The sequence below is a fragment of the Chrysemys picta genome, chromosome 8 (assembly GCF_011386835.1).
Source record: "Chrysemys picta bellii isolate R12L10 chromosome 8, ASM1138683v2, whole genome shotgun sequence".
Lineage (NCBI taxonomy): Eukaryota > Metazoa > Chordata > Testudines > Emydidae > Chrysemys > Chrysemys picta.
Genome location: NC_088798.1, coordinates 24,406,057 through 24,430,056, shown reverse-complemented (window position 1 = coordinate 24,430,056; position 24,000 = coordinate 24,406,057). Strand labels below are relative to the sequence as shown.

Sequence of the window (24,000 nt, the reverse complement as noted above, 5' to 3'; positions counted from 1 at the left end):
ACTGGTATATAGAATCTTTCACCTCTAGAACCCTAGTTCAGATCTAGCTGTGGGTCATAGCACTTGAAACTTTCTTTTTCTGAGCACTGGTGATGTGGTTTGATGTTAAATTGGAAACAAAGAGATTCCCTGCACGAAGCACCTTACTGGCTAACAACAGGGTAGACTGTGAGAAATAAGATTAAGATTGGAACTTGCTCTCATTACATCATCCAAAATGCCACCAAGTGGATGAGATGCCAGTGAATGATTGAGCTTGGAAAACACTGTCCTCTCTTTGCTAGAGGAGGCCTCTTCAAGTCAGAGTGGGACACAGTGGCAGGACAGCAGTAAGAAACTAGCACTCCATGCTGTACCTCTTCTGTGGCCAAAGAGAAGGTGCATTTCTCCCTGGCGTTCAGTCCAGCACCTTTCACAAGCAGTAGATTCACTCACAATAATTATAACACCTGTAAGGAATAGGATTTTTGGTTCTAAAAATGAAATGGCATAAGACAGACTGCACTTTTCATTTTAAATTCTTGTCAATCTCTGCTATTACTAATGCACCTATCAATATAGTATCTATTGTAGACACCCATTAGAAAATTGAGTCAATTAAATTTGTCCTTAAAGAACCTCTGTCTACCTATAGTTCCTCAATTCAGCTGCTGATACTTTTTTTTTTCTTTTTTCTCTCAAATAATTATTTTTATCAAATGATAAATCGGCTTTACAGGCAGATTTGGTCACATTTTAAAAGACAGCTGAAGCGACATTAATAGAGCTTTCAAACCCTGTTTCAACTGCAATTAAATTTTCTTATTCAGATTCCTTAGGCCTTATTCATTTCCCCCCACCCTTTTACTGTCTTCGTCTGAGTGAAATGATAGGCAGGAGAATCAACAGAGCTGGGCTGAATTTTGAGGGGCAGGGAAGAAATCAGTGATGCTATATTTTTGAAAAGAGAATCTGCTTGGGGAAAAGGAGGCAGTTAGGTGGGTTATTAAAATGTAATTTACGGAAGGGAAAACTCAGTAAGTAAACCCACACAGCTGATTAAAATGAAGTAAGAAAAACAATTAGAATGGAATGCAACAATCGATGCTTAATGCATTTATGGTTGAGATATTTAAAATCAGAGAATACAAATATAAGGCTGCAAGGGGCCTCGAGAGGTCATCAAGTTCAACCCTCTGTGCTGAGGCAGGACTCAAGTAAACCTAGACTAGGGGTTCTCAACTTTTTCTTTCTGAGCCCCCTCCCCCCCCCCCTTACCCCAACATGCTATAAAAACTCCAAGGCCCACCTGTGTCACAATGACTGGTTTTCTGCATATTAAAGCCAGGGCCGGCATTAGGGGGTAGCAAGCTGGGCAGTTGCCTGGGACCCCACAAAGCTACATTGCTCAGGCTTCCGCTTCAGCATCGGGTGGCGGGGCTCAGGGCCCTGGCTTCAACCCCATGCAGCAGGGCTTCGGCTTTCTGCCCTAGGCCTCAGGGATTCTAATGCTGGCCCTGCTTGGTGGCCCCCCTGAAACCTGCTCGCGGCTCCCCAGGGGGCCTCGGATCCCCTGGTTGAGAACCACTGACCTAGACCGTCCCTGGCCCCGACAGGTGTTTGTCCAACATGTTCTTAACTTCCAATGATGGGGATTCCACAACTTCCCTTGGAAGCCAATTCCAGAGCTTAACAACCCTGATAGTTATAAAGTTTTTCCTAATATCTAACCTAAATCTCCCTTGCTGCAGATTAAGCCCATTATTTCTTGTCCTACCATCTGTGGACATGGAGAACAACTGATCGCCATCATCTTTATAACAGCCCTTAATGTCTTTGAAGACTGTTACTAGGTCCCCGCTGAATCCCCCCTTATCTCAATATTAACCATGCCCAATTTTTTTTAACCTTTCCTCATAGGTCAAGTTTTCTAAACCTTTTATCATTTTTGTTGCTCTGCTCCAGACTATCTTCAGTTTGTCCACATCTTTCTTAAAGTGTGCTGCCCAGAATTGAACACACTACTCCAGCTGAGGCCTCACGAGTCACAAGTTGATTCAGAGACTTTAAGGCCAGAATCATCTAGTCTGACCTCCTGCACACCACAGGCCACAGAACCTCACCCACCCACGCCTGTAATAGACCCCTAACCTCTGGTTGAGTTACTGAAGTCCTTAAATCATGATTTAAAGACTTCAAGTTACAGAGAATCCACCCTTTACACTAGTTTAAACTGCAATTGACCTGTGTCCCATGTTGCAGAGGAAGGCAAAAAACCCCAGGGTCTCTGCCAATGTGACTTGGGGTGAAATTCCTTGCTGACCCCAAATATGGTGATCAGTTGGACCCTGAGCATTTCGGCAAGACCCACCAGCCAGACAGCTGGGAAAGAATTCTCTCTAGTAACTCAGAGCCCTCCCCATCTAGTGTCCTATCACTGACCATTGGGGATATTTGCTACTAGCAGTCACAGATGGGCTACATGCCATTGTAGGCAGTTTCATCATCATCCCCCCCCCAAAACTTATCATGTTCAGTCTTGAAGCCAGTTAGGGTTTTGTTTTTTTTTTGCCCTCACTGCTCCCTTTGGAAGGCTATTCCAGACCTTTACTCCTCTAATAGTTAGAAACCTTTGTCTAATTTCAAGCCTAAACTAGAGTAAACTAGTCCTAAAGTAGAGCAAGACCATTACCTCCTGTGTCTTACGTATAACATTCCTGTTAATGCACCCCAGAATGATACTAGTCTTTTTTTGCAACTGCGTCACATTGTGACTCATATTCAATTTGTGATCCACTATAACCCCCAGATCATTTTCAGCTGTACTACTGCCTAGTCCCATTTTGTAGTTGAGCATTTGATTCGCCCCTCCAAATATACTACTTTGCACTTGTCTTTATTGAATTTCATCTTCTTGATTTCAGACCAATTCTTCAATTTGTCAAAGTCATTTTGAATTCTAATCCTGTCCTCCAAAGTGCTTGCAAGCCCTCCCAGTCTGGTGTCATCTGCAAATTTGACAAGCATATTCTCTATCATCCAAGTCATTAATAGAGAATATTGAAGAGTATTGGACAGGACCCCACTAGATACATCCTCTCAGTTTGACAGCAGAACTGTGGTCTTTCAACAAGTTGTGCACCCACCTTACGGTAACTTCATCTAGACCATATTTCCCTAGTTGGCTATGAGAAGGTCATGTGGGATGGTGTCAAAAGCATTACTAAAATTAAGATGTATCATGTCTACAGCTTCCCCCTCCATCCACTAGGCCAGTGGTTCCCAAACTTGTTCTGCCGCTTGTGCAGGGAAAGCCCCTGGCGGGCCGGACCAGTTTGTGTACCTGCCACGTCCGCAGATTCGGCCGATCGCAGCTTCCAGTGGCCGCGGTTCGCTGCTCCAGGCCAATGGGAGCTGCTGGAAGCGGCGGCCAGTATGTCCCTCGGCTCGCATCGCTTCCAGCAGCTCCTATTAGCCCGGAGCGGCCACTGGGAGCTGCGATCAGCCGAACCTGCGGACGCGGCAGGTACACAAACCGGCCCGGCCCACCAGGGGCTTTCCCTGCACAAGCAGCGGAACAAGTTTGGGAACCACTGCACTAGGCCAATAAACCTGTCAAAGAAGAAAATTAAATTGGTTTGGCATGATTTGTTCATGACAAATCCATGGTAGCTATATTTTATCTTATTATGGTCTAGGTGCTTATGATTTGATTAATAATTTGTTTCAGCATCTTTACAGGTATTTAAGTTCGGCTGATTGGTCTATAATTTCCTGGCTCCTCTTTGTTCCTCTTTTTAAAGATAGGTACTATGTTTACCCTTCTCCAGCCCTCTGGGATCTCACCTGTCCCCCATGAATTCTCGAAGATAATTGCTAGTGTTTCTGAGATCGCTTCAGTTAGTTCCTTAAGTACTCTAGGATGAATTTCATCAGGTCCTGCCAACTTGAATACATCTAACTTATCTTTAACCTGTTCTTGCCCTGTTTCGGCTTGTGTTCCTTCTCTCTTGTTAATGTTAATTGAGCTGAGTATCTGTTCAGTGTTAACATTTTTAGTGAAGACTGAAGTAACACAGGCATTAAACACCTCAGCCTTCTTGATGTCATAAGTTATTAGCTCTCCTTCCCCACTAAGTAGAGGACCTACACTTTTCTTCATCTTTCTTTGCTCCTAATGTATTTATGGAACCTCTTCTTCCTTTTACATCCCTTGCTAGGTTTAACTCATTTTATGCCTTAGCCTTTCTGATTTTGTCCTTGCATTCTTGTACTATACTTTTGTACTCCTCTTTAGCAATTTGTCCATGTTTCCACTTTTTGTAGAATTCCTTTTTGATTTTCAGGTAATTAAAGAGCTCTTGATAGAGCAAGATTGGCTGTTACTAGTCTTCCTATGTTTCTTTCACATCAGGATAATTTGCTGCTGTGCCTTTAATGTTGTCTCTTTGAGAAACTGCCAGCTGTCCTGAACAAATTTATCCCTTACATTTTCTTCCCACGGGACCTTACTTACCAGTGCTCTGAGATTGTTAAAGTCTGCTTTTTTCAAAGTCCGTTGTTCTTATTTTGTTGCTCTTTCTCCTTCCTTTCCATAGAATCTATCATTTCATAATCATTTTTACCCAAATTGCCTTTAACCTTTAAATTTACAACCAGTTCCTCCCTGTTGGTCAGAATCAAGTTTAAAATGGCTGTCTCCCTGATTACTTCATTTCTGAAACAAAGTTCTCCCCAGAACATTCCAAGGACTTATTGGAAATTTTGTGTTTTGCCATATTACTTTTCTAATAGATGTATGGGTAGTGAAAGTCCCCCATTACTACCAGGTCCTGTGTTCGGATTTTTTTTTATTTGTTCTAGAAATGCATCCATCACCACTTTTTAACCCCATTTTTCCCCTTTTACCTTTACCCAGAGATTTTCAACTGATCGGTCTCTCACTGCTTTCTGGAACATGTGTATGTATTTTTAATGTCTAATGCAACACCTCCTCCTTTTTTCCCTGCCTGTCCTTCCTGAACAAGCTATACCCCTCTATAGCAATTTTTTAGTCATGTATTTTATCGCACCAAGTCTTTGTGATGCTAGTTAAGTCATAATTTAGCTTATCTACTAACACTTCCAGTTCTTTTTTATTCCCCATATTCCTTCCATTTGTGTACAGACATCTAAGATCTTGAGCAGATTCCCCCATTGATATCCCTCTTGATGCTCCTTGCTGACCCTATTGTAATTTTCTATTGCCTCCCCCCACCCCCGTCCAATCAAGTCCTCTGTTAAGGTTGCCTTTGCTAATGTTTACCTGTGGGCTTTTGTCACCTGTCCTCTTTGAACCTAGTTTAAAGCCCTCCTCACTATGTTGTTGAGTTGGTGTTCTTCCCCTTCTTGGTCAGATGCACTCCATCTCTTCTCAACTGTTGTCCTTCCCAGAAAAACATTCCATGGTTAAGGAAGCTGAATCCCGGAACCCCGATAAGTCAGCCATCTTGCTCATGTGACAGTCTTTTCTTTCAGGTATTTGATTATAATTTTTGTCCCTAAGTACAGTACCACTCAGAAAAGTGACTCTAGAAATGCGTCTCAGTAAGATTCCAAGTAAATGTGCTGTTTACAAGTGAAATTCCCCCTGCCCTCCCCCAACTTCCAGCCCTGTGAACTCAACCTGGGATCTAAGAGTCAAACTGAGTACTTTCCATCTGTCACATCATATATGTTTTGCAGGGCAAATTATACCCTTTGTGCAATCTCAGTGCTTTCTCTGAGGTTGCATATTTTAGCTCTGCATTTGGAATTTAATAAACAATTTTGATGATAATGCACACAGAATAGAATCCAGCTTTTTCTCCCTCTTGGGAATATAAAACAGTAAAATCTTTTTTTTAGTCACTAAAGTATGCAGCTATGAATGACTATAGATAGGAGTAGAACTGTTGTATAAAAATAACTTTTTCAATAGACACTTTTCAGAGCAGAAGTACACACTGTATGTATACTGTATGTGTGTACACCCATGCCCACAGTGTGGCCAAGATTGCATTGCTGACCTTCTTGTCTGTAAATCCTTGACCATATAACTTCCCTGATGTATTGTATTGTTTCACTATATAGTACCTAGGACAAATTATGATGCTATAGGAATGGTAAAAACTTTTTAAAAAAACCTGAATAATCACCACTCTAAAATCAGCATCTTTATTTCAACATTTTCACTTTTTTAGGATCACTTATTCAAGCATATTGCCATCATTTGACTAAAGGTATGGTAGCTTTTCCATATGTACATAGCCAGGTATGCATGCCTAAATGTCTGTGTACCTTGATTCATGGCTGTGGCTTTACCTTTAATAAGAAAAAACGATATCCTGGATGTATGTGCAGTACTTTGTTTTCCCAGGCATGCCCAAATGATTACACAAATACATGACTCCAGACTGGCAGAAAAGGCTGCAAAACAGAGATAAACAAGCAAAGCTACCTAAGCCCCAAGGCAGAAAGTCCTGGCAGCTATGAAAATAAGAGGGTTCAATTCACCATACAAGCCAATCCTTGTTTTCCTGGGTTATCATAATACCTACCAGGAAGCTATGTCTTCCTGACATGATGAAGGAATATAGGTAAACCAAAGCTGCTGCTATCCCTACTATCACCAGTAATGCTACCCACTTTTGTTCAGAGAGCTGCCCCTCTGAGTAAAGACCAACCTCCATCAGATTATGGTAATGGTAGTGTTGACACCTGTTCTGCAGGGAGGACATATGCCCCTGTCTCTAAACTGCAGCAAAGTTGAGAGACATTCCTACCCCTACGTAAACAGCCTTGCCTGGATCTTTGCTCTTCGGGACCAGAGATTACAGATGGTGCTAAACTCTAAGTTTAGTGGGCATCCTCCATTTAATCAATTGCTCTTCAGTCAGGTCTGCAGCCTAAAACTAAAGATAACAGAGCTGACATCACAAAATTGCATGCAATTGGGCAAAGCAGGCCAGGACACTCGTAAGAAAAACTCTTATTCCTAATGGTTGGTGGACAGTGCAGCAAATAAAACTACTTCCATCATTGTTGACCCCTTTCCTAGCCCTGTTTCCCATGAGGCGTTTGATGGCACCCTCTTGAAATGTTTAGGGTCAGCAGCTCCAACCTGGCTAATTGAGTGGCCAGGACCATTGGACTGATTTTTGTCTTGTTTCATCCACTGCAATAGCCTGATAACAGCCGAGGAACCAAATCATTTCCACAGTGCTGGATAATTGCATCTAAGCTACCGGTGTTTTCCCTCAGCTTCTGTATTTGGACTGAGCAGATCACATCTCATGCCCTGATGCCTCTTCAAGTAAGGATCCACAGGGGATAAAACAAAGCTGAATTGGAAACAGTATTGCCTGCTTATGGGCCCAGTAGGTGATGCTAGGACTGAGGATTCAAATACTGTAAGGAAGAGTGAACACCAGACATGGTACTAGACCAACCAGCTGTGGAAAAAAAGCCAAAAAGGTGAGAGCAGGGAGCAAATTCAAACATGTGTTGATAGTGTGGGGAGACAGGCTGCTAATCTACGTGATGGAAGAGCCTGGAAAGCGTCATGACCCAACGAGGTCATAAGTAATAGTGTAAGCTGATTCTCTCATGCTGCTAACCTGGCTAGGTCTGCTGTTTTGGCAATCCTGATCCCAAAAGAATATGATCAAAGCCTTCCAAAAGATTGGCTCAAACTGGTTTTGCACTTCCCCTTCCCTGCGATGGAGTCTGCTGCCATGGAAGTAGGGAACGGAAGGTTTTCTTCCAGGGGCTGAACTGAATTGCCTAGCATTGCAGGTGTTTGTTACAGAGACCCCATTGTTACAGAGACCCCATAGCCCGTCTTTCAGCTGAATGCAGGTGTCCTATGGGTTTCGAGTAAGGTCACTAACGTAAAATTAACATGCTTATATCGCATATAGCACTGTTTTTTAATTTTTAAATTAAAAGTATAAAACCAGAGCCAGATAGTCCCCTGCTGCAGAATGGGGCTAGTTGGAACATCCCCTTTCTTCCTGTGGAAGCAGATGAGGTTCATTCACTGAAGCCACTGTAGAGCCACAGGGTCTTCTACACTAACACCCTGTACTGCCACAGCAGCACCAAGTCCCACTTTCTCTGAATGTTGGCTTCCAACTGTGCCTGTGTCACATAGCTATGACTTAATAACATTTTATCAAACTTTCCAAATGAATTCACTTTTGAGGACAAGCATGAGAAGGGTAATTTCTCCAGAAAGTTACAAGCTACAGAAAATAGGAGTGTATACAATGAAAGTGTCTCCTCAACCATAATTTTAGCACTGCTGTGCAATAAAGAGCATAATAGTGGGTTTTTTACAGTGGTGAAAGCCAAAGTAAAAAAGAACAGGTAGATGTTTGTCTTAGAAGATAATATCCTCTGCTGTTTGTAAACCTAATTAGCTGTGGTTTGCATTTGTCTGCAAACTTTTAAAAATAGCACACTGTAAGTCAGACATCTTGAAAGCCTTTGTGCTTAAATATGAAAATTTTTTATATCCTAAATAATATGCTACCGAAGTAACGCACCTGTTTCACTTGCAAATTCTTCAAAATTAGAGTGTGGGGTCTTTTGCTTTTGTTTTTTCCTAAAGTGGATTTGTGTCGCATCTAAATGGTTAAACTGGCATGTGCCTTTCAAGTTTTGTTTTTTTAACACAGGTACATGTATATATTAAATTTCTCTCCACTCCATCTCTCCCTATACTATTATATATATATTTTTTTAAATGTTTGTATATGAGGGACACTGACTTGTCTATGCTAGAAAGGGTTTGTTGATATAGCCTAGTGGAGGTGCAGTTTGCATCAACAAAGAAATGTTCTTTTGCCAATATAGCTTATACCAGTTCCCTAAACTCTAAATAATATAATAATAAATGGAGATATACCTATCTCCTAGAATTGGAAGGGACCCTGAAAGGTCATCGTGTCCAGCCCCCTGCCTTCACTAGCAAGTACTGATTTTGCCCCAGATCCCTAAGTAGCCACCTCAAGGACTGAGCTCACAATCCTGGGTTTAGCAGTCCAATGCTCAAACCACTGAGCTATCGCTCCCCCAAATAACCTATGCTTCCATAAGGATTTTTTTGGCTGGTATAACTATGTCTACACTAGGGCTGTTTCTGGCATAGCTGTATCAGGTGTGTGGGGAGGGGGTGGTGGGAAGGGATGATATTTTTTTCATATTCCTAACTGACTTTGCTATGCCAGCAAAACTTTTAAGGGTAGATCAGTCAACTGAGCTTTATATTCTGTTGGGAAGCTGCATTTTCTCTCTGACATGTCATCTTATTTCCTTTTTCTAAAACTGTATGAAAATAGCAACTGTCTTCTCCTATCACCAAATGGTTACTGGAATAATACTGCCATGTATTTACTGTTTGATCAGGCCCATAGCACTGGGGGTGGGCAGGGCTATAAAGAAGATAGTTATAATGTACACAGCCACCATTTCAGGGTGCTTGGGAAGAAGAGTGACTCATGTAGTAACATCAAACAGTTTTATTTTTGAATTAAAAGTATAAAACCAAAGCCAGATTGTCCCCTGCTGCAGAAAGGGGCTGGTGGGAACCAGGGCCGGTGCAAGGAACTTCCACCTTGCGCCCCCCGCTCCGATGTCCAGCCCCCACCTTCCTATGGCCAAGTTCCCCCCAGGGGACCAGATGTTCACAAAGTGCAGGGCTGCAAAGAGGGGGGTCATATGGGGGCTCTTCCAGGGGGTGAAGGTGGCAGAGAGGGGGGTGCACGGGATTGTTGCAGGGGTGGAGGTGGCCAAGATGTGGAGGGGGCGGGGGTGTAGTGGCAGGGAAGAGATTGCACAGAGGCAAAAGGGGCTCGTTGCAGGGGGTGCAGTGGCAGGGAGGGAGTGGCACAAGGGAGGAGTGGGCAGGAGGGAGAGTGTCTGTGCCTAGGGTTGTTGCAGGGGGTGCAGTGGGAGGGAGGGAGTGGCACAAGGGAGGAGTGGGCAGGCAGGGGTTGTTGCAAGGGGTTGGCAGGCAGGGGGGTGTCTGTGCCTTGGGTTGTTGTAGGGGGAGTGATTAGCCATGCTGCTGACGGCCCCTCTGGAACTGGGAGGCAGGGAGCAGCGGCAGCCTGGTGCTCCGCTGTTTAAAATTTTTTGGGGGGGCACCGCTTTTTGGCGCCCCCAACCACTTGGCACCCTAGGCGGCCGCCTAGTGGTTGCACCGGCCCTGGTGGGAACAAGCCTTTTGCCCCATTCTTCTTCCCTGCAGAAGCAGCAGAGGTTCATTCACCCAAGCTACATTAGAGGCACAGGTTCTTCTACCTTCTTCTACCTTGTTAGCAGCCCCTGTTCGAGCTTTTGCGAACAGGGGCTGCTAACAGGGAGTTTCACAAGGGAGTTGGAAGGGGAGCAGGAGGGAGCGCGGGTCCCTTGCCGGTTCTATCTTATACCCTTTATTCCCCTTAAAACCTATAGCCCAAACTACATTCAAAACTTCTTGGTTTAAACAACCCCTTCATTAACTAGGGTTTTTGGTTTATACGGTGGGCGCGGGGCTGTCCCTCCGGAGAGAGTACCTTGTTCCCCTGGAGGTGGATGGGAGGTAGGTCAATGGATACTAGGATATGGGCGCAGAGGTGACGCTGGCCCGGCCCGAGGTAGTGGCCCCAGATCGGATGGTGCCTGACACCTACCTGACCCTGACGGGGGTGGGTGGGACCCCATTCAAGGTGCCTGTGGCGAGGGTACACCTGAAGTGGGGGGCCAAGGAGGGCCCCAGGGATGTGGGGGTACACCCGTATTTGCCCACTGAGGTGTTGATGGGGGGGGACCTGGAGGACTGGCCAAGCAACCCCCAGGGTGCCCTGGTTGTGACCCGCAGTCAGAGCTGGCGAGGGGCACTGTGCCTTTTCAGTGAGTAAATGCCTGTGATAAAAGAATGTTTACAAAATATAATATAATAAACCTTGGGGAGGGTGCCTTGCCCGAGGCGCAGGACCCTAACCTGGTGGGAAGGGAACACCCAGGGAGGCTGCGGCTTCAGACTCAGCAGGCGAGAGACAGCAGGTGGCCATCCCTGTCCCAGTTGCTGAGTCCAGGCCGAGTTGCAGAAAGATCCCTCCTTGCGGAAGATAAGGGACCTGGCTGACCTCAGTGCGGTACAGGCCATGGGGAGAGGTGGCCAGAAAAGGATCCTGTGGGAAAAGGGGTTCCTGTACCGAGAATGGGCTCCCCCAGGGAAAATGGAGTCGGGGGATCAGGAGGCAGCTGGTGGTACCCCAGAGGTATCGTCGCCAGCTGTTGTACTGGGCCTAGGGTGACCAGATTACTAGTATAAAATATCGGGACGGGGGCGGAGCAAAAAAAAAAGGGGGGGAGCGGAGCAAAAAAAAAAAGAGTTTTAAAGGGGCCTGGGGCATTAGCAGGCCCCGCGTGCTGCCCTCCCCGCGGAGCCTCCCGCCCCCTGGCCCGCCACGGGCATATGCGGGGCGCAGTGGGTCCGGTCGGGGACAGCGCAGAGCGGGCAGGAGCCGGGTGGGCGGCAGGGGCCGAATCCGCACTGCTGCCGGGGAGGCTGGGGGGCGCGTCCCGCCGGGAAGGAGCCGCAGCCACGAGCGGGAGGGAGAGGCGCGGGGCTCCCCAGCAGCAGTGGGGATTCGGCCCACGCCCCCGCGCCGCCCACCGGGCCCCTGCCCGCTCCATGCTGCCCCCGACCGGACCCATCGCACTGCCCCGCGGGCTGCAGGGCTGGAGCAGCCTCCAGGCTGCGCTCCCATCCCCGGTGTGCAGTGGCCCAGGCAGGAGCCCTCTGGCGCGGCAAGGGGGGGTTCACAGCTGAGCCTCCCGTTTCCCTCCCTTGCCCTCCCTGCAAGACCTGTCTTGGACTGTGTTCCTGTTGTCTAAATAAACGTGCTTTACTAGCTGGCTGAGCGTCATGGTGAATCGCAGGAAGCCGGGGGTGCAGGGCCTTGTGTCCCCCCCACACTCCGTGACAGGGGGTTTGCCTTTATAACAACAGCAAAACCTAAAACAACTCAGCCTTCTGGTTCTCCTGCACTGGGCTGCTCCTAGTGTTTTCCCTACAGAACTTGCAGTTGTCAGCAGGATCTCAGCCAGTACTCTCCTAAGGGATATGGCACAACAGCTGCACTACAGATGTGGTCAGAGGCACTGTCATCCAGAGCTTCCCCTGGAGCCCTGAGACTCTACTTTGCAAGTGCTGCCTGGCCCTTTATAGTCACTTTTCTCTGTTACTTTACATGTAACTTTACTTTACCAATATTTTGTGCTGCAAGTGTGGCCATTTCTCAACCACGTCATGTTTATATCGTTCTGCCCCAGCTCAGTGGAGGTCTCCCCATCGTATTGACTTTTCCAGTTGTTCTTTTACATTTCCTACACATTTTTAAAGGAGTCCGTTACTCCAGAATGTGTTCCCTGGACAGTATTACGTTTGACATATATGTTAGCTGCACTGCTCTGCTCTGTAACAGACAGCTGTTAATTCAAAGCTATTTGAATTTAACTTCCTTTCAGTAAAGATTCAGATGCTGATTCCTGGAATATCCATTTTTTTAGTTACAATTTGCTGATTGTACAAATATGCTCTACTTCTGTTTAACTGTGTTTTTACCTGTTACGGTTTCTTGTCCTTCAGCTATGATATGTAATTGAAATAGAAATAGGACTCATTATATCCAATTAAATATTTAATTTCCATCAGTTAGGGGTGATAATCATATTTTTTTCCTAAGTATGGTTGGTGAAGGGTGCTGTATGCAATATGCAGCATTACTGAATTCAAAATGCTGGAGAGGTGTGAAATAGTCACCCCCTCTAGTACCATGTGGTTAACATTATGCCACCACTGGTTGCCACTCTTTTGGGGCCAGATTACCTTAGCTGCTCAGATTCTATGGTGATGAGTGCCATATAAGTGCCTGGGCAGCTATAATCAACTTATGTCAGGGAGCCAAAGAAACAGAACAAACGTTATTTAGAAAACTTCCCTAACTTACTACTGTTTCCTCCAGAACTGCAGGAATAACAATCCTCAGGTTTAGGTCAGGATCTAGTGGCACAGTTCTCATTTGCTTGCTTCATCTTCTGTACGTCATTCTGAACATTTTCCTGGAGCTCTAAGCCTCACTGTCCTCACACTTTACTTGAGTAAAACGCTCACTGAAGCCCATGGAAAGATTGCCTGAGAAAGGACTGCAGGAGTGGACTCAAATTATTATTTTAATTTAATTGTTCTTGGGTGAATATTTACTTATGTAGTATATTGTGAAATGAGGGATCTTTTTTGTGCACAGGCCATTTGAAATGACTGATGCTGTCTGTGAAGTGATGGTTCCTGACACGAATGCTTAGAGCATTGACTCGTTAACAGGAGTTCTATTCTCAAGTGTGGTGCTAACTTGTCACATGACTTTAAGCCAGGTTACCTAGATGAAACCCATGGGAATTAGGTGCCTAAATACCTTTGAGGATCTGGACCTTAACCGCTATACCTCAATTTCCGGATCTGTAACAATGGGCATAAATAGTACGTATCCATCTTTATAAAGTGCTCTAAAAATCCCTGGATGAAAGGTTCTTTGAAGTGCACACAATTATTATTTTATATCATAATGCTTTTAGCTGGACATCTTTGTGCTAAAAAAACAGAAACCAAAAGCAATATTTTTCTAGAGTTGCAGAGATATTTCCTTTGTCATATTCAATTCCAGTTGAACATGTCACACTAGAGTTATAGTTCTTAAAGCTGAAAAACAACCACTGTAGTGAAGCTGGCCAGAGAAGAAAAAGTATGTTAGATGTTCAAGTTTAAGATTAAGTAGACCTTAAAATTACTGATATCTGTAAACACTGTTTTACAATGGTTTTTTTAATATCAGAGGTGATGCACGCTGAAGCTAATGAGTCAATACAATCATAGTGACAGGTCTAGAATGACAGTACAAAGCAGATAAGGACAGTGGTGCCCAGTAGCACTACATCTCAAGCCTGGCAGCCTTTACCATTACCAAGCCTTAGCTTAAGATACGTTTTTAACTGTCCTCTAAAACCCCACACCAGGCTGGACTGTAGCACACAGTTACACCTTTTCAAAACGTAGAAAAAAAGCAGTTTGGTCATTTGTAAATAGAAATAGTACTAAAGCATTTTTAAAAATTAATGACTTCACTAGGTTTTATTTTGTATTCCAGTAATTTTTGCTGTGTGGACTAGAGGGGGGAAATTAAAAACGATTTATTTCCCTATAAATATCCAGTCCCTTTTGCTAAGGTCTTGGCCTCATCCCCATCCTGGGGCAGTGAGTTCTAATTACACACTGTCTGAAAAGTATTTCCTTAGAAATTTTTGGCGTAAACGCTGAAGCAGCCTTAAGAAATACTTCTACATTCTGCTTAATTAGATGGGGGAACTCAGACCCAGATCCTTAAAGCTACTTAGGTATTGGATCAGGTGTTCCAATACCTAAGCCTTAGTTGCCCTGCCGCCCACAGGAATTTTCAGCCCCAAGGTTGGCACTTAGGCTCCCCATACAACATAGGGGGAGAGTTAGGGGCTTGATCTACAAAGGTACTGTGCCATCTGAGTCCAACATTTAGGCACCACTGACAGGCTCAAAACCACTACTCAGCTGCCATCTAACCCTAAGTGTGGGCACCTGAGTTTCACCAGTTAGGTATGTGCAAAGCTGCCTGAGTGCTGATGCTGGTCCAGAGCTGCTGAGTGGCCCAGAACCCTAGTTCACAGATAAGTTCTGTCCTTGGCATTTCCTATTGGCTCAGCTTGCTTCCTGCTGTGAATCCCACTTTTAAGTGCCCAACTCTTCCTATGCATTGCATAGGGAGTCTGGATGCCCAACTCAAGGCTAAGGATTTTATTAGGCAGCACGGTGACTAAAATTAGACATTGCAGTGCTGAGCTAAAACCTCCTTTGTGGATCGAATGCCTCGTAGGCACCTACGTTTCTATTGGTAAAGATGGAGATGCTGACGTGGTGGATATGCAGCTGCTTCAGTCCTGACACCACCAAGTGACTTGCTGCCTAACTCATGGGCCTTGGTGGGATTCTCAGCCCCAACCAATCTCATCTGTGGGGCCCAACCCATAGTTAGGCTCAGAGGATGCTTTTTGGCAGTGGTATGTAAACTGGGGGGAGGAGGGGATGCTTTCGGGATGGGGAGAAATGCAACAGTCTCTATAGTGTGGGATGGGAGTGGGATTAAACAAATAGGCCGCAAACACCATAAATGCCCCCCCACCCCCCAGCTGCCACTCTCTAGCACCTAGCTTTGAAGGCAGCACCACTGCCAGCAGCAGTACGTAGTGACAATGCCTCTCTTACTGCTCCTCCCATCCCATCCTGTGATACCCACTTGCTCCCGCATTGTTTGTTGAATTTTTAGCTCACTCCCGCTAGTATGGCAGGGGGATCCCAGTCCTGCTGCAGGGTAGAGCCCTTGCCAAAAAAAAAAAAAAAACTTTCAGATTACATGTAACGTGGGGGGGCAGGCGAGGGAGGCATGACAAATTCTGTGACTAGTAAGGCCTATGGGATTGCCCCTTCTTCCCCCGCAGTCCCTAGGAGGTGGGGAAGCAGAGAATGTCCTACCCACTGGCCAATAACAATTCATTCATATTTTTTCCCCCTCTCTCTCTCCCCCGCCCCCATTTCCCAACTACTTAATTATACACAGTGGAAGAGCAGCAACAGGAGAGATCAAGACACACACCCCCCCCATGCCTCCCAAGTACCCCAGTGCTTAGCGCACTCTCCTGGGAGGGTGGCTGGTCCACAAAGGGTGGGGTGGGGTGGAATTTGGCTCTCACATCCTGGGTAAATGCTCTTGCCCCTAGGATTTCAGTTAAAAGCAGACCCCCACCACCACCACCTCTGAGGTTTTTCTTGAGAAAGGGCTGACTGGCTTAGGCACCTAACGCCAGGAGTGGGTTCATGGCTGTGAATGCCAAGTGTAGGGAGGCACTGGTCCAGCCTGGTGCCTAACTCCCCAAACCTCGTGCTGCCAGGGGGTGGGGAGTGATAGCTCTGGGGCCCTGGTCCCTCTGAAAAAAATCCCCTGCCACGGCCCCAGACCTGAAGGCATTCTCACTCCCCGCTGAAGCCACGGCAGGGGCACAGAGCTTTTCTGGCCTCAGGAGATGGGGGAGTGGAGGGATGGAATAGGGCCAGGGCCGAGCTTTCAACACCTCCCCCCTATAGCCCCAACCAAGCTCTCAGCCTCCCCTCTCCCCCGGGCCTGGCCAGGGTCGTGGGGGGTGGAGGTGCTCACGTGCTCAGCCCTGTGGCTCTCAGCGCTCCTTCCCCACCCAGTGGCCCTGACCAAGCTCACAGGGCTGTGAGGGGAGTCAGGGCTGGGCTCTCAGCCTCCTCCCCCGTGCCACAGGGAGAGGCAGACAGCACAGATTGGGGAAGGGCCCTCGGCTAGAAAAGGCAGACAGGGGCTAGCCTCCCCAAGGGGAAGCTTCACCCGCTGCCTGTGGGCAAGGCTACACCCCTCACCTCAGCATTTCCTATGAACTTGGTTAGCTGGCTAGCTTGTTGGCGTCTGAGGCTCCCATTTTTTAGGGTATGTCTACACTGCAATTAGCATGTGCGTGATGGCACAGCATTGTACATAGCTGCGCTAGCTTGTTTGGTGAAGCTGTAGCAACACAGACGTCAGCATGGACTAGCTCGGGGGCCCGGCTGCACGTCTTCAGCCTGAGCTGCCATGGCTTCGCTGCTGTTGCACCCCAAGCCAGCTCGGGTAAAGGTGGTTCAGGTCTGGCTACATGTGCTGCGGTCACACACCCTGATTCCAGCATAGCCATTCCCTTACGCGTTTAACTCTACCCACGCAGCATGTGGAGGAGCCTGGATGCCTAACTTGGACCTGAGGATGCCACTTGCACCACCTAAGTCCCTTTGTAGTGCCAGTCCAGGCACCTAAGGGCTATTGTTTCTTTTCCAGAAACCAGCAAGCTGAGCAGGAAGCCACCTCAGCGAGCTAGGAGGGACATGCCCACGAGCCCGTCTCCTGTCTTTGACTAAGTACCTAAGTGGCTGGCCTGGTACACTGGGCTACTGATCAGAGCCAGGCACCCATGCCACTCTGGATCCTGAGCTCTGAACCCTCTGTTGGCATGAGGCCCCTAAGCCAGGCCATCCATTTGGCTGCCCCAGCAGCCAAAACTGCATCGCTTGCTCTCTCTGGGTCCTGCTCATTCTTGAGCTCTGTCACATTTACCCTGTTTCCCTGGTGGGTGCTGCTCCTGGGCTTACAAGTAGGATTGCCAGGCATCCAGTTTTTGACCGGAATACCCAGTCGAAAAGGGACCCTGGCAGCTCTGGTTGGCACCACCAATCTGGCCATTAAAAGTCTCGTCAGCGGCACAGTGAGGGCCCAGGGCTAAGGCAGGCTCCCTGCCCTCCTTAGTGCTGTGCAGCTCCTGGAAGTGGCCGCCAGGGCCTTGCAGCCCCTAGGCGCATGGGAAGCCAGGGAAGCTTCATGCGCTTCCCCCCACCCTTCCCCCCGCCCCGAGTGCAGGCTCTACAACTCCCATTGGCCAGGGCTGCAGGGACCTGGCAGCCGCCTCCTGGGAGGTGCAGTAAGTGCCCCCGGGACCCCTGCCCCAGCTTGAAGCCCTCTCCTGCACCCTGAACCCCTCAGTTCTGGCCCCACCCCAAGCCCATACCCCCCATGCCCCAATCTCGTGCCCCGGCCGGAGCCCTCTCCCACACCCCCAGTGAAAGTGAGTGAGGGTGGGGAGGAGGAAGTGGGAATGGAGAGAGTGGAGGTGGAGCCTCAGAGAAGGGGCAGGGGTGTTCAGTTTTGTTCCATTAGCAACTTGGCAACCCTACCTACTAGGAGCCTGCATCCAGCCCCCCCCAGCTGCATGTTCAGTGCATGCCTATGGGAGCAGGCCCCACTGACAAGATAGATGGTAGCCTGCTGGGCGGGTGGGCACCCAGCCTAAACTGTGTGTTAGCTGGGGGGGGGGGGGGGTGGCCTGTGGTGGCTTTGTGAATGCTGATTGGAGGACTCATAGGCACCTAGAGGACTTAGGGTTAGCTAGCAGCAGAGTGGCACTTTTGAAAAAAGTCAGTGGCAGCTAAATGGAGGTGTTAGGTATCTAATGAGGCAGTTAGCCACCTAATACCTTAGAGGAGTCATTGGCCATTTAATGGATAACAGCAGCCACCAGATTATAGAATAGTTACTGGTAACGATATTAAACCTCCTACTTCAAGGCTAAATCCGATCTCTAGCTATTAGAGATTATCCCACAACTGTCTCCTGCAGGGTTCTCGTTCCCCTCTCCTACCCCACCCCAAAGTATCTGGTACTGGCCATTGTTGGTGACAGGACACTAGATGAGCTGGACCTTGCCTCTAATCCAGGCTGGCAATTCCTAGTTAATATAGAAAAGGGACCAGTACACTGTTTAACCCATATTTAACTACAATTTCTTAGGGATTTTTACTATGGCGGCATGTCGCATGCAAGCCTGACAGCCACACAGTGATAGAAGACCTCAAGCTACATTGGCTCTGCAATGAAAGAGCTGCAGCACAGCTGTGGCTGGCCTGGGTCCGCTGACTTGGGCTCAGGCTGTGGGGCTAAAAATAGCAGTTTAGCTGATCAGCCTTGGGCTGGAGCCTGGGTGCTGAAACGCAGCAAGGGGCTCACAGCCTGGGCGCCAACCCGAGACTGAGCGTCTCTACTGCTATTTTTAGTCCCACAGCCTGAGTCGCAGCCAACGGACCGGGCTCTGAGACTGTGTGCTGCCAGTTTCTTTTTGCAGTGTAGACATATCCTAGCAGCGCTATATTTTACCATGTCCAAAATCCTTTTAGCGTTAAACCAATAATAAAGTAACTAAAAGACAGGTCACTATGGCAGCCTAGGAGCCATTGTAATCTATAACAAAATCTTTTACAGTGACCATTAACATCCTCTGTAAATCAATTTGACTAAAGTTCACCAATTTTAAGTTGACTAAAGTTCACTATGTGCTGGATATGCCGCCAGTAGCCAGGGTGAAATGGTTCGTCACATAATCATTAGTTTAAAATCCATTCTCTTCTTTCTAAGGTGCCATGACATAACATGTGAGGAATAAAACACAGTCACTAAGGGTATGTCTTCACGGCAGCTGGGACCCATGCCTGCCTGCCCAGGCAGACAGACACAAGCTACCTCTACTCAAGCTAATGTGCTGAAAATAGCAGTGTGGACATTATGACACAGGCTAGTCACCTGTGGGGGAGGGGTGTGTGTGTGTGTGAGAGAGAGAGAGAGAGTCAAGAGGGCTTGTACTCAGGTGGCTAACCCATGGCACTGTTTGTGCCACAACATCCTTGGTGCTCATTGTTAGCGAGCTACCTCAACTTTAGCTAGTGTGTGTCTGTCTACCTGGGCTGGGAAGCTCACCCTAAATCCACGATTCTCAAATTGGGAGTCAGAACCCCAAAGTGGGTCACAACCCTGTTTTAATGGGGTTATGAGGGCTGTCTTAGACTTGCTGGGGCCCAGGGCCGAAGCTGAAGTCTGAGCCCCATCACACCGGGCCAAAGCCTGAGCTGCATGGCCTAGGACGGAAGCTAAAGCCCGAGAGCGTCAGCCCTGGGTGGCAGGGCTCAGGTTACAAGCCCCTTGCCTCGGCTTTGGCCCCCACATCCGGGGCAGCAGGACTCAAGCTTTGGTTCCCCCCTTGTGTAGTAATTTTTGTTGTCAGAAGAGGGTCATGGTGCAATGAAGTTTGAGAACTCCTTCCCTAAATGGTGGAAATTAAACATCAGCTGGAAATTGGCCAGAGCATGGGGGTAAATAATTGGCCAAGTAGTGTAACTTGTACTAGTTTTGCATTCAGGGGTTTCCAGACGGAAAGAGTAAGTAGCAGGGGAAAAAATACCAACTGAGGCAAATTAGAAGGACTGCTGTATCCTACTTGCTGCATCCCTTCCCCCTCTTTGCAGTTACAGTTTAGATTTTCACGGAATCATAAATTGTGCAAATTATGCTATATGACCCATTACACCCATTTTCTAACCAAATGCCACCACCGTTTATGTCCTGGCTGAGTATGAGGCAGAGACTTCCATAGGAGGTGCAGCTACTCCCATCAGGTGTGAATTTGGGCAAATTGTGTACACCCAGTGTGATCCCACTGCCTCGGTGTATTGCACCTCACTTTTGAGCTTCCTGACTTTTGACAGTTTAAGATCAACCATTAACAATAGCTTTGGTTTCACAATTTGTACAATGAAGGAGCTTTATCGCCTGAATTATAGCATTCATGTAATAAGTAAATTACTCCCCACAATTACTTCGAAGAAGTGATTGAGTTTCAGTAGTTGGGAGGTGAAAGGACAAATAATACTGGAAATGAAATCCATCTTTCTGCACAAGCCATTATAACGCAATAAGACCCACTGTGAATTTCCATATATTAGTGTCCACCCCTGTAATTCACAGGAACTAGCCACATGTGCATCATGAAGAACCTGCCATGTTCTGCTACTTTTTGTCCTCAAGGGGACAGTCTCAGAACCACTGAACTCAAGCCACTCAGGCTCCTAATCTCTCTGTGACCCAGGATCTATGAGAAGAAAGTTACTGGGGAAATGGATGGGAGAGAGTTTGGAATGGTAACGTTATATCTCATGTGATTGATGCCATACGATTTCTATTCTGCTGGTTGGTGTAGACTTAGGAACATCACATAAGTACCTATCGTAGGGGAAGGCATCAGTTCATATACTCTTAATCCATTGCGGGCTGTCTGCAGATTGCAGCTGGAAATGGGAGGATTACAGAGTTAGTGGGAAGTATAAAAGGCCAAACAGAATAATGGAGTTAGTGAGCGTCCTCTGACCTCCTGAAGTGGCCCCTCTCATTTCTCAGTCTTAATTATACACACAGTGCCACAGACGGTGGTGATATCCCAGGATAAAATCTAGTAAACCTTGCCCTGCCCTCTACCCCGTCTCCATTAAGAAAGAACAGCCTGACATCATAGCTGCAAGTGCACATTTACATCAAAAGGAATTTTCTTTGCCATTTTCATATTAATGTGAAATGTCAGACTGTAGCATCTCACACACGATCTTCACATGGGAATTTTCTTGCCGTTAAAGACTCTACCTTGGAGTGGAGCCCAGCCATTTAAAAAGAAATACAACATTTCCAGATCAAATATTAATTACATGCTCAATAGAATCATATTTTTCAAAGGGAAAACTTATAAACAAGAAGTTAGGCCTTTCTATATGACCAGCAATATATTTTGGATTTGAAGGCTTATGAAAGATAATCACATAATTGTGAATTAGAAAAATACTGGCCTAGCCTGCATAAAAACCTCCATTAAATAAGTATTTTAAGTTTTCACTATGAAAATTCAGTGGCAACGTGCTTTAAAAAACTATAATGAATTAAACATCCCATTAATGATAGTCAAGTTGCTTTTTACAGATCACATACTTAGACAGGAGGTGAGCTGGCTGGACAATGTTAATTATTGGATTATAATACAATTGGATACAAAATGTCCTTTTACGTATTCCTTCGCGAGAACTTCCTGAATATTGTAGTGGTTTCCACCCACAAATCCTGTTAACCTTGCTTTTTTAGATTGCCTTGTTCTTCTGCGAGGTTCAATACCCTGAAGCCTGATACAGTAGGTGATTGTGATTGCAGTCTTGTGCATTCATTCCTCAGAACACGGGTTTAATCTCCAGGTGATTTATCGTAAGTGATTCTGGTTTCCAGTCTGGTTGAAAAAAGTGAATATTGAATGTCCGTGCCCAGTTCTCAAACACTCGTTTCTCTGTGATAAAACGATGATGGCTGCCCTTTCGTCCCCGCTCGTGTGAAATGTACATTGTACATTCATCAGGTCCCAAAGGTTCATAATAATGATAAGGTACTGAAGAATGATTAGGATCCCTGTGGAAAAAAGAAAATAGATGGAAGTCCAAGATGTTCTTTGTACTGATTGAAAAAAGATGCTATCTTAAATAAGCTGGTGGGCGCAAATCATTTTTTGTCCCAGTTAAACTGAATTTCCTGCAGGTGGTATTTTTCTAGCATAGTTAAGCTGTATCTGAATGAAGCAAAGGTGGTTTTCTTTTCCCTTCCTGATAAAAGAGTGACTCCCCTGGCTCAAAAACAAGGGGGGGTCTGCGTGCTGCAGTGACACATTGCTGCACTGAAATTTGAAGCATGGTGCTTAAAAGAGATTTATATTCAGTTTGTAACACGAGAGGAGAGGTGCACACTGTATTGAAGGGGGGGGAAGGGGAGGAGTTGATCCAAGTCACTTCATTCTCTCACACCTGCTTGTGTGAATATTCTCCCAGCATGGTGCCAGGGATATAACCACCCAATTTCATTAGCACTTCCCACGCATATTAGGTTGATGATGCAACCCTCTCTTGCTGACTTTTTAATCAAATGGAACCAATGCACAAATGAGTTCCTTCTATTATAGTATCCACTTTCATATACCTAGGGGGCAAAAATTAAAGCCATTCACCCAGGGCATCTCTTAGACCTTGTAACCCCATGCACATCAACCTGCAGGGATGCCACAGAGCACAACATTTTAAGTAGAGAGAGATTTATGTGAGACATGGATCATTTTAACAATTTTCAACTCACTGATGGTACCTGCTACAGAAAAGGTGCTTGGTTTTAATTCTCACACCACACTTTGGTTGCCGTGTTTGATTTTCTGTATCAGCCAGTATGTTGTTTTGAAAAATATACATATTACCCTCCCAAATACCTTTAATATGGGCAAGGCTAATTTGATCTCACAAGAAAACATATCCAAGCCAGTGTTACTACTGGAGCTTAAATGGAGCGTATATGACCAATGCAAAACAACTCTAATGTAGGGCTGTTTTCTGGCTGATGCAGAGCCCCTATAATTCCTCTGTGCCTCACTCCTTCCTGCCCCCAGGCTTGGCCAGAACGCACTACTCTGACCATTGTGCACTGGCATAATGGTCCACACAAGGTTGTTCCAAGTTGTTGCAACTCGGAGGAGCTCTGAAGTTGCTCTAAGCTGAGCTGGCCCCGATATGGCACATGAAGAGACCAATGCAGAATCAGCGCTGGTAGCTGTAATACCAAGCTTATTACTTTCCATTTTAAAAGGAACTATTTAATGTTTGAGCTCAGTTTCAATCAAATATACAAAAAAAAAATCTAACGTATTTTGGTATTGCCCATTATTTCTATTGTATAGCATCTGTCACCTGCACAATTCTCTGGCTAATTTTCCTTATTTCACCATTCTCCATATTGTATGTGTAGCAGTAATGTAAAAAATTGCTGCTGCTTTCCATTTATCCCTTAGATTAACATTTTAATTCAATCAGTCTAGCTTTCTAATAACACAATACAATACTGAGATCAATCCTCCAGCAACACACTAACAATAAAATTACATTTCTAAAAATAAGATTGATTCTGTTCGTATTGTACATAGCCTCACTGGAATATGTATGAGAACTAAAAAAAAAACCCACCAACCATTAGTACTTCATCTACAGACCCCGATTTTTTTTAATTTTAAAAATCCATGTTTATATATGTATTTAATATAGATGGTTTCATCTATCACCAAGGTAGATTTCTAGATCTCTATTTCAAATGAATGTCACACTAAGTTTATTATAAAAGGTCCAATGTATTAAAAAGAAAAATAAATCTCCTCGCTGAGTGGTTTATACTGTTGCCATAAATCTAACAGGGTATATTTTTAATGTGGTATTCAAAAAGAAAATCAGAACTACTATGTATATAGGCATGTGCATATCATTTAGATTATTACTCCTTTACAATGTAATCCCCCTCTCTCTTACCCCCCCCCCCACACTTTCTCTACTGTAAATCTGGAGTAACTCTGTTTAAATCACTGGAAATACACTGGTGTAAAATCAGTGTGTGTGAGATCAGAATCAGGTCCATGTTATCCATCTAGCTAATA

At 45.9% G+C, this 24,000-nt stretch overlaps 1 protein-coding gene across 3 annotated transcripts in view; it reads right to left on the bottom strand.

Annotated features, from left to right (window-relative positions):
* ST6GALNAC5 (ST6 N-acetylgalactosaminide alpha-2,6-sialyltransferase 5) overlaps positions 1–24,000 on the bottom strand; it is a 160,014-nt gene that overhangs the window by 52,561 nt on the left and 83,453 nt on the right. Inside the window, exon 5 of one of the 3 annotated variants that reach the window (XM_005302395.5) lies at positions 20,257–21,950. The exons of 1 other annotated variant lie outside the window; for it this stretch is intronic. In XM_005302395.5, the coding sequence (XP_005302452.1) occupies positions 21,719–21,950 (232 nt within the window). In that variant the 3' untranslated portion in view covers positions 20,257–21,718. Of the gene's footprint in view, positions 1–20,256; positions 21,951–24,000 lie in introns of those variants that run through there. One more of the 3 variants, XR_256458.5, reaches the window with a different exon arrangement.